We start from the raw sequence: 11,129 nt of genomic DNA on the forward strand, positions 1-11,129 counted from the left end.
GACAGAATAACAATGACTGCTCACAATGCTGTAACTGCGATGTGTGCCACAAACTTGATTTGCTTGCTCAGACTGACCATTAGCTTCCAGTAAGATGCCAGTGAGGTGGAGAACATGCATGCAGGTGTTTTATTCTGCCTACTCTCCTGCCTCTATAAAAATAAATAAATCTGCTTTCTGGGGAAGGTAGTGATGCCTGCTTGTTGTTACTGATGAGATGATGCTCCCTGTCACTGCCTTCAGCACCTGGCCTTGGCACCACCTATGGTCTTCCAGCAGCTGCTCAATATCTGCTCGAACATGCCTTTTCTAGAGTAAAGAGGGCAGGAAGGTGTTTCAGAGGTACCCCACAGCTGGAGGTTTGATAGCCTGGGTACACCGCTTGTGTGAAGAATTTAATACATTGGAGCTCTGTTTGCCAGATGCCAGTCCAGGTAAGCCTGCATTCAGTTGCACTCTCCTACTTCATCCAAGCCTCCTGCTGGCTCCTGCTGGCCATTCTACTCGTTCATGTCTCATTCAGTCCTGCTCTTACTTCTCGAAGGATAAAATGTGGTTTTTCTTTACCTCGCTGTACCGTTGAACCGGAAACCTGGCCGAGCCTGATCATACTGCAGTTTCCACCTGCCTTCGGCCTCACATCTGCCGTCTCCGTGTTCTATTTCCTGTCAGTGAGGATTTCAGCGTCTGATGCAAAGACTTTTGGGTCATTTCAGCCTCTATACTGCAGTGCCTCTTTGGTACAAGCAACCTTGAACTCTTCCAAAGTGCTACTGAACAGATGCTACTTTATGTTACATTTCCCTTACAGAGCTGCACAAGTGAGGCTGCATGTTAAGTAGAGTGGATAGTAATCAGGAGGTTGATAGCTCCTCTAGTCTACATGTCAAAGATAGTGAAACAAGTTGCCCCTGATGCATTGGGGTCTGTGAGTGAATTTTAGGTTTAAAGCAAAGGAAAAGCACTTGTTTTACTTTGTGAAAGACTCTAAGTGCTCAATAATATTAGTCATACAACATAAAATCAGGATTATAGCACTGTTAACAAAAAAGGTAGTGAGATGTATTGTAGAAAATATGTTGTACACAGAGTAAAATGATAACTATCAAAGTCCTTCTTAAACTTACTACAAGAAGCAAGTTCTGTACTTTATAGCATCTCAGGCAGCTTCTTCCGGAGATATTTTGAAGCCCTTATTTGAATAAATCAGAAAGCTTAGTTGACATAGCAGCTGTGTGTACACAGTTTAAACAGTTAATTAGTTGTGTTGTCATTTATGTAAGAAATGGATGATAGGAAGTTGTAACATATGAGTAAAAATATGGAGTATCCAGAGTTTTCCCTGTGTTGGCCTCACCTGAATGATTATTTTCTGACTTGCGATTCAAATCATGGTTATGGTCCAACATGAAGCAGAAGAGACTCACACACCTGTCCCTGATGAATGCCCTCACAGACATATTGAATACTCTGAACAATTTCTTCAGTGCCAATCATGAAGAAATTGCCTAAACCTCTCAGTGCCAAGTCACATTTGGAATATTATATCTGTGCACCTGGATGAAGGTAATACTTTGGACTATAATGAGCTTCAGCCAGGCAGTTTAACATTATTATCAATGAGTAATTTGACACTACTGGCCTTGCTGCAGTGATGTGTGCTGTGCAAATTAGACTTTTGGGGCCAGATAAAACATGCAAAAACTGTGGTGTCTTGAGACACTTTGGTAGTCGCAAGACTGACATAATCTTTAATAGTTTCATAATGAATGTACTCACCTGTGTGCATTATAGTAAGTAAGTAAGTAAAATTTATTTATATAGCACATTTCACAGATAAAAATCACAAAGTGCTTTACAATAAGATCAGACATACAAGTTAAAATTATTACACTCTGTACACACTGACACACTGTCACAGGCTAGAGGTTTAATTTATTGTGGTGCCTGTGTTAAAATAGTGTGCATTATTGTGTTTAATATTGTGTCTTGCTGAACGTGTGTGTGTGTGTGTGTGTGTGTGTGTGTGTGTGTGTGTGTGTGTGTGTGTGTGTGTGTGTGTGTGTGTCCGCAGCGAAGTTTGGAAAAGATGCATACTTTTCAGTTATGTTAGAATATGACAAAGCAAATGAAATTGTAACTAAAAACTCAAATATTTTTACCTTACAGCATACTCACTAGCTTTGCTCACTAACCCATGCTGACAGGGAATCTATGCAAGCATTTCACTACATATCGTACTGTGTATGACTGTGTACGTGACAAATAAAATTTGAATTTGAATTTGCATAAAACAGTTTTTTAAAAAACCCTTTAAATTAAACCTGAACGTCTACACTATTAATAAAGTACATATTAATTGTTTGGTTTAAAATCCACTGTGGTGGTGTTCTGAGGCAAAACTACAGCATTTGTGTCATTGTCCAACAAATGATTAATAGTTAATCGAATCCCCATTCAAGTCATATTCAAAACAGCTCATAGTTTGGTGACTTTGCCCTAAAGTAAGATATAAATTGCGTTCTCTATGCAAGAGTAGTGTTACAAGACTTTACAAGTTCTTTCATAGCGTAATCCATGAGTGACACTTCTGGCTCATTGAAGAAAAGTATAAGAATAAGTAAAAGAACAATGCATTTACCTAGACTTTAATACAATAAAAGAAATACAACCAATTGGTACATTAATGGGAAAATATACAAGCCAGAGTTTTCAGTTGAGCAGTGTTGAATCATATGTTTCACAGCCATTGAGCTCATTTTGGACAAGGACACTAAGGAATTCTCCTAAACATTCAGTAGAGCTAATCAGCTAATTACTAGCTTCCCCGAATGTTGTGTTAGCTTGACAGTTAGCATAATGGTTAGCTAGCTTGGTTACTAATTCACAGATGCTGTAATAAAGAGTGAGAAAGAACATACAGGTGTACAGATCTAACAAGCATAATTCACAAAGTAGACTGGAGATCACAATATTCTAATAAGGAGAGATCACTTAGAAAATTAATGAAAATGATTTGTTAAGATACATTATTCAATTAAGCTACTTAGTGATTAGACTGATGAGTATCAAAGTAGAACAAAATCCTAACAGTGATAGAAATTAGAGCAGGACCCCTGGAGTCTAGACACAGCTGGTGGTGGTGAAGATGAATTTGGAGACTTGGATGGGGATCTGACTGACCAGGGTGAGGCGGGCTACACGAATGAGAGTCTGAAAGATGAAATGTCAGAAGAACTCTGTCATTTAAAGCACAGGGCTCACAGAGGGTGAGCAAGAAAATGACTGGACTAGAATAATGATGGCAGCATTGTGTTTGACAGCGTGGGGAAAATGGAAGTGATGTAAAGAATAGACTAGCAACCAAACACTGGGAGGGAGGAAGATGAGTGATTACAGGTCTTCCCTACTGACCGCCATTTGCATTGACACACATTCAAAGAGAATGTTGGATGAAACCATTTAAACTGCTCCGGCACTGTGCCAGGAGCAGGTACAACAGAAAGTAAACATGAACCAAGTGATACCAGAAACCTTACAGGACTTGGAGGACTTCGGTATGCTAAACATTCTCCCAGTAGTAATGCATGAATTGCGCTTCAGCGGGAAATTGACATTGTAACTTGCAACATAACAGAAACATTTCTTAACCCTTGCATGCCATTCAGCTGCTGCTGGCTGCTTTGACCTGAGATGTTGCATATCGGCTTACAAAGAACAGCGTTTCCCCACGACTATGCCGTGACACATTCTCTTCCACTAGAGGGCAGTACAACTACTTGCTCTAATTAAATGGGCTGCCAAATGCCAGTAAAACAGAAGAAGGTGAAGAAGAAATTACATAATAGTCATGCTGTGTGTGAGACACCCTAGTGCGTAATAGCAATAGATAAATATTCGAGAAGAAAAAGTAGTCAATCTGACCTGAGTGCTGGAGAAAATCCCGACCCAGTTGAAGGGTCTAGCATGAGTAGTGGTCAGAAGAAATCAAAAAAGGTATACTGGGGACAAACCGAGCCAGTTCTGCTCTACCCTGTGTGCGAGGGAAAATTATCAATTTGCTTTTTGTGACATTTTTGTTTGGTGGTGTGCCGTGTGACTTTTCTAATGTGAAATATGTGCTGTGGCTCCATAAGGTTGGGAAACACTGACATAGAAGGTTAATAATTCAGACATTAGCCTTGTCACTTGGGAGATATTTTGAAATGGCTTGTTTTGGCCTCACTTTAAAACATTAAGTTTAATTTCGTTAAGTGGCCACAGGACATAAAAAGGGCAGGTATAAAAAAACAACCTAACTTTGCCCCCATAATTAGGAAATGTAGTTGCTCTCCCTTTACTGTTTCTTTCTGTCGCCACCTTTGGTAGATTTTAATTCTGTAATATAGTACAGCACAATCTGTAAAAGTTGGCTCTTTATTATTGTAGATCAGCTGTAAGGACACTGTGTTCTGCTGAGATTGGTTTATCTCTCAGGGAACGAGTGATCCCCTGGGATTCAGAGAGGTCTGAACGCCAGTTAAATGTATCAGATGTGGACTTAGTTGCTTACTATTTTGCATAACATTTTCTGTGTTTGATGGCAGAGAGCCTAAACAAATTTATAAACTATGAGTTTTAAAGCGAATATGTTTTTTTTAAAAAATCTGAAAATGAGTTTGAAACTCAAAATGGCCATAGTTTTTTGTTTTTGTTTTGTTTTGTTTTTGTACTTTGCTCTTTGTGCAGTTTGATAGGATTTATTTTATAAAAAATGAACTAGTCACTACTGAGCGTCCTTCTCTTTTGGATAATCCAATCCAATTGTATTTGTACATAAGCATATAGATGAACTGTTTTTAAATGTCTGAGAGCATAAATGCAGTCACGTTTGGTCTATGATTCTCTTTGAAAAATGCTTAAAAAGGCTTTATGGGGAGATACTCGTACATAGATTAGAGTCTAAACTTCTATTTAAAGGCAGGGATTGATAATCTGTAAGAAGCAGGATAAGGATTAACAGGACAATACAAACGATGCGGGTTGTTTTGTGTGGAAAATTAATTTTGATAAGCGGCCATCCTTCAGTCTCATTTTGGATGATATAAAGAAAGAAGAAGCTGTATCCTGAACAGACTGTAAAGCCCCCCTAGTGGCAAACTTGTGATTATTGATTGATTAAAAACAACAAACAAAAATGACATGGCTTAACTTCTGTTTTAAAGGCAGAGAAACTTCAGCTCGCTGTGGAGGGTTTCTGTTGAACACAGTGGTTCAGTAGTCAACTACTCACATTTTCCACTCTATTACTCCTGCAGCTCACGCCTCTGTTAACTTCTCTCCTGACTGATTCGAGCCAACAGTCCTTTCAACCATCAAATCCCAGATCGCAGGTTAGTTTACTTCAGTCAAACATCCCCCACTCTCAGAGTCCATCTGTCTCGCCTGCTGACATCAGAGCGTGTGCTCTGTCGGGGTCAGTGATAAATTGATATTCTGGGGCACAAACCAGAGTTCAGGCCTCCTTTGTAAGCTTTGAGGTATTATAGTATTTCCATTTGTTAACAAGCATTTTTCAGTTTGGAAGTATCTTTTTATCTTTTTTCTCTCTGGTAGCGCAGCTATATTCTGGTTATCAAAGCCTCAGTGATGTTTTTTAAATATGTCTGCTATTTTAGTAACTCAAGTAATTGTCCAAATTTAGCTTAAAATACTGAAGGGAGAGCTGCTGATTAAAGCTATGTGAACAGACCAGCTGAAGCTGATAATCATCTCAGCTGGAGGCCTGCCCAGTTCTTGAACTTTTACTTTCATATCATGTAACGTGGGGGTAGCCTCTGTATGCATTAAACCTGATTTTAATCATGGACTTTGCCAATTAGTTTAGTGAGGCTTCTATTCTTGGCTGCAGTCAAAACAAATTGTAAACTATGAGTACTTTGTTCTAGTATTACTGAAATTATATCGGTTGTTTTGCTAAAATGATCAGTTTTAACTTGGATTGTTTTTGACTTGGACAAAAAGCCCCACAAGACAAATTAGCGATCTTTGATCGTGGACTAGAGACATTAAATATACCTGATGTAAAACAGCGTGAGCACGAAAGCTTGAGCTTCCGGCCATGAAAAAGGCAAATTAAATCTTGTAATGTGTTTACGGCAAGTGCAAAATGAATAAAAATACCTCTAAAAATGCTTCTACACAGCTTATAAGGGATGCAGCTGGAATGACTTCAGCCAGTGGCGGCTGGCCCATAGGGGGCGCTCGGGCTCCGCCCCCCCAAATGTGGAGGAGTAAAAATATATATTTTTAAAAAATTCATCAATGATAGTTTTACTATGTGTGTGCCCATATACAGCCAGGCGTATTTTAACATTTTCACCAGCTGACTCATTAAAGTTCAACCAACAAACGGTGTTTTTCTTCTTCTGGGGCGCTCGTCAAAGCGCCCTTGATATGCAGCGAAATAGCCTATCATTAAATGGTTGCCAGGGGAAAATAATAAATATTTGACCTATCAGCGTCGCTGAATTAAATGGTTTGGGGGCGCTTAAAATTGCGCCCCTGCAGAAAACGCGCGAAGATTTGCTGTTCTAGAATTTTACCTCAGTCAGTAGCCTAAGTGAGCTATAAGGTCAGAGAGAGACGATGGCAGCGGTATTGTTAACGGTTGAGGCACAGCCTCCCCCAAATTCGGTTAGATCGCTTCTAACCTACCCTTTTGCCAGAAGGACAATGGCAGAAAAACTGCAAGTTAAAGAGTTGGGACCTGACAAGCCCGAAATTCAACTAACCCAGGCAACGAAGGAGAAGTCAAAAGCATACAACAGGACTTTTTGTCGGAGTTGGTTCCAGCGCAAGTCGTGGCTGACAGGCTGTGGAACAGCTAATGCACTTTTTTGTTTCCCGTGCATACTGTTCAAAAGTGACAAGTGTGATTTGACGTGGACACAATCTGGACAAACCGACTTAAAGCACCTCTCCGAACGAATCAAGAAACATGAAAGCTCACGAGTTCATATGGACAACAGTGTAAAGCTAGCTGTGCTAGGGAAAACTAGCATAGCGGCGCAGCTAGATGATGGACATCGGATTGCTTTAAGAAGGCACAACGAAGAGGTAGATAAAAACCGTCATATTTTATCTAAAATCATCGATTGTATTAAGTTTTGTGGTGCTTTTGAGCTAGCAATGCGGGGACATGATGAAAGTGATTCCTCAGACAATCCAGGGATTTTTAGAGGTTTAGTCGACTTGATGGCATCAATTGATCACGACTTGAGGCAACACCTTGAAAATGCTACTGTATTTAAAGGCACCTCGAAAACAGTCCAGAACGAGATCCTGGATTGCATGTTGGCAGTTCTGAGAGAAAGGATCGTGGAAGAAGTAAAGGCAGCGAAGTTTTTAGCCATTCAAGCTGATGAAACCACTGACATTTCTACACACTGTCAGTTAGTCATGGTGCTAAGATACATTGACCAACGAAACCGTATTCAAGAGCGTTTTTTTGAATTCATCAAGCTACCCAATGCTTGTGCAGATGCAATAGCCAGTGCCTTATCGGAGAGGCTGCGCTTCATCCTCCCCCAGGGACAAGAGAGAAAGTTGATCGCCCAGGCCTACGATGGGGCCGCTGTAATGAGGGGTACCACTGGAGGAGTGCAGCGTAAGATACAGGACATTTATGCTAACGCTCACTACGTACATTGTTATGCCCATCAGTTAAACCTGGTAATGCAACAAGCAACCTCCCACATCCCTCAAATCAGTCACTTTTTTTCCGACATAGCAGGATTCGCTTCTTTTTTTACTAAATCGAGCAAGAGGACTGCAGTGCTTGACGAGGTGGTGGCGCACCGACTTCCAAGTGCATCGGCAACCCGTTGGAACTTCAACAGTCGTGCTGTGAATACAGTGTATGAACATAAAGACGATCTGGTGAGGTGTTTTCAGACCATCCGTAACAGTGAAGGATTTGATGCCCCTACAAAGAGAGATGCCGGTGGTTTCGTGAGAATGCTGGAAGACGAAGCTTTCTGTTTTTTCCTGGCCTTGTTTCACAAGATAATGCCACATGTAGACATGCTGTATAACCACCTACAGAAGAGAAACATCGATTCTGTCACCATCGCAGGGATCACCCAGACATTCATCAGCCGCATGCAGGCTATCAGGTAGGCATAAAAGCATAAATATGTAACCTAGAATAAATGTTAATTATCTATGCATAGATTCTATCAAATTCTCTGCATATATTCTGTGTTCTGTGACTTAAATGTTTAATGGAATTCAGATAATTTTGATTTATATCAGCCTTTGAAGTAATTTTATGAAAAATATTTGATTAAGTATATTTGATGAAGTATATTCCCAGTAATGATTTGATGTAGCCTATACCATAGGCTATTTCCTGAAATTATGGCCAGGGCCTTTATTTACTTGCACTGGTTTTCCCCCAGCCATTAAACCAGGTCCGGTTATTAATTAAATCCGGTAATTCCCGGTAATTAGAACACAACCTTTGTTTGGTTTGTGTTTGGTTAATATATCCCTATTCAGTTTTCAGAAGCCATTAATGAAACTTATGTATTGGATCAGGGAGGCACTTCCTAATCTGGTTGTGGATGAGGAGTACAGGGGACCTGTTCAAGACCCACCCACAAAGAGACGGAGAACATTGGGGGAAGACAGGCAACACCATTTGGCACTGGAGGTAAGCACTAGCTGCTTGGTCTGATTTAAATCGGATCATCAGATAAAATCTAATGACGATGCTGTCAGATGTCATTTGATATAGTGGTCATGACTGTTTTGTTTTGTTATGGACAGATTTTTTTTTTCAGAATAATGATTAACATGAGACATGTGCCAAAGTCTTACCACTGAATCTAACTCTTACCAATTATATATTATTGGATAGGTGTGCGACACCATTATGAGCCATGCCAAGGAGAGGTTTTCTTTCACCAAGCACCTTGTCAGCGCCACTCTGTTGCAAGGAGACTTGTTCCAACAACACAGCAAAAATTTTCCAGATGCAGCACTACAAACCACAGTGGAAGCCTATCCCTCATTGGACAAAGCCAGACTTAAAACAGAACTGTCCCTGATCTACGACAACGAGGAGTTTCAGAGTTGTAGTGGTGCGCTGGCGCTCTATCAGGTTCTGATGGAAAACAACCTTCAAGACACATTCACCGAAACTGTAAGTCTTCTTAACATCCTCATCACCACACCAATGACAACATCAGAATCGGAGAGGTGTTTCTCTACTTTAAAGAGGATAAAAACTTTCCTGAGAAACAATATGGCTCAGGATCGGCTCAACGCTCTGGCTATGCTGTCCATAGAGAAAAAACTCACACAAGAACTTCCTGATTTCAACACCAGGGTCATCGAGAAATTTGCCACTCAGAAAGACAGACGAGCAAAGTTCTTGTACAAATAAGAACCCTTAACCATATTTACTCTCTTTCTCCATCCCTCTCTCTTTCTCTCTTTAGCCCACCCCCCCAATCAGTTTACAGTTGTTGTTTTCAATAGTTATTTTTCATTCATTCAAAAAAAAAAAAAAAAATCTGTTCATGTTCATTTTTACAAATCTATACAAATGGCCAGAATATGGTTGTTCATTTTTACAAATCTATACAAATGGCCAGAATATGGTTGTTCATTTTAAATTTAAATTAAAATTGTGTTGTTTGATGTACTCATTAAATGGGTCATTTTAGTCGATATCATAAAAATTGCCCCCCCTGAGATTTTTTTCAGGAGCCGCCACTGACTTCAGCCAAGATGGACCAAGCGCCTGGAAACTGGATTATGCAGCATGCTGACAGTTTCCAGGTCAAACTGCAAGAAACAACACTACAAGCTAGTACACACACACACTGTCTACTCTGTATTTTATCACAAAAGACACTTCAATGTGGACCAGAGAAGCCAGGGATCGAACCAACAACCTTCTTATGGATAGAATCGATGACCTGCTCTCACCCTTAAGCAATCCTTATGTAGCGCAAGTTAAGGAATTTCTGTAGAGATCTTGCCTCCTTTTGCTAACATGAAGTGAAATTGTTTCAGAAACAAACTCCTGATAACTAAAAAGAACAAACTTTCATTTTATCAGGGTCCTGGGTCTCCTGACCCAGCGTGTTTAGTTCTTTGTGATTTTTGTATTATTGTACTTGTGTGAGTTATTCTATGGTTTCTAGTTTCGATCCCTTGCCCTTCATGTCTCTCTGTGTCCCCTCTGTTCTGTGTAAGTTTGTGTCTGCATGTTGAGTTTCCCTCTGTCTTTTGGTTCATCGAGTCCTCTGCCTTACTGGTTATGTCTCTGTGTTTCTTACTGGTTGTCTCCACCATGTCAAGTTCGCGTCTCTGTGTCATACTTCCTGTTTTACTTTGAAGGTCCGTGTCTTGTGTGAATGTGTCCGGTTTGCTTCCTTATCTCATCAGTCCTGATTTCTCCCAGCTGTGCTCTCCTTCTGTGTCTCATTCCCCTCGTTACTTACCCAGTGTATTTAAACCCTGTGTTTCTCTGAGTCAGTGTTGTGTTGTACCCTCAACAAGCTGTGTGTTTTGCCTCTGTGGTTCCAGTGGTTTGTCCCCAGTTCAGTATTTCTGCTACAGTGTTTTAGTCCACCTGTGTTTTTGTTTGTCTTTTGATGAGTTTAGTTTAGTAAGAGGTTTTCCAGCAATAAAGCTGCGCTTTAAGTTGTACTTCTGTGTCTCAGTCCTGCATTTTGGATCCACCATAGGGCTGGGTATCGTCACTGATTTCTAGAATCGATTCAATTCCGATTCACAAGGTCCCGATTCGATCCACGATTCGATTTAATTTGATTCGATTCTGGGAAATTTTGACAGTCAGAAATATTATAATTCAGATCAGTACATTTACATATTTTTGTATCTATAAAAAGGAAGCTGACACACGCAAGACTTTATCAAAGGTGTGAGCATCACAGCAGATGCCTTTGTGTCAAAGTAGCTGAAGATAAAACACAGAAAAACATGAAGGTGATTTTCCTGTTCTGGGATTTTATAAAAATATTCTGCAGTACATCAAAAACGAAAGAAAACCATTAATCAACATATGAACATCACCTCTGAAGTTACAGCGGTTTTATTAGAGACACAGCGTT

General features: G+C 40.1%; 1 protein-coding gene across 1 annotated transcript; it reads left to right on the plus strand.

Moving 5' to 3' along the window:
- The first annotated feature begins 7,097 nt into the window (after nucleotides 1–7,097).
- On the plus strand, nucleotides 7,098–9,503 carry LOC146639149 (zinc finger MYM-type protein 1-like). The gene is made up of 3 exons (XM_085373586.1): nucleotides 7,098–8,156; nucleotides 8,581–8,695; nucleotides 8,903–9,503. The coding sequence occupies exons 1-3, from the start codon at nucleotides 7,171–7,173 to the stop codon at nucleotides 9,428–9,430; spliced, it is 1,629 nt and encodes a 542-aa protein (XP_085229712.1). The 5' UTR covers nucleotides 7,098–7,170; the 3' UTR covers nucleotides 9,431–9,503.
- Nucleotides 9,504–11,129: the final 1,626 nt, after the last annotated feature.

This window comes from Diplotaxodon limnothrissa, linkage group LG2 (assembly GCF_057381915.1).
Source record: "Diplotaxodon limnothrissa isolate DT_005_m linkage group LG2, D_limnothrissa_male_GT1.1, whole genome shotgun sequence".
Taxonomy (NCBI): Eukaryota; Metazoa; Chordata; class Actinopteri; order Cichliformes; family Cichlidae; genus Diplotaxodon; species Diplotaxodon limnothrissa.

Excerpts from the sequence above, each read along its gene's own strand:
- LOC146639149 (XM_085373586.1), top strand. The coding sequence starts at position 7,171 with ATGCGGGGACATGATGAAAGTGATTCCTCAGACAATCCAGGGATTTTT. Across the intron at positions 8,157-8,580 it reads AGCCGCATGCAGGCTATCAG|GGAGGCACTTCCTAATCTGG; the intron begins GTAGGCATAAAA and ends GTATTGGATCAG. Across the intron at positions 8,696-8,902 it reads AACACCATTTGGCACTGGAG|GTGTGCGACACCATTATGAG; the intron begins GTAAGCACTAGC and ends ATTATTGGATAG.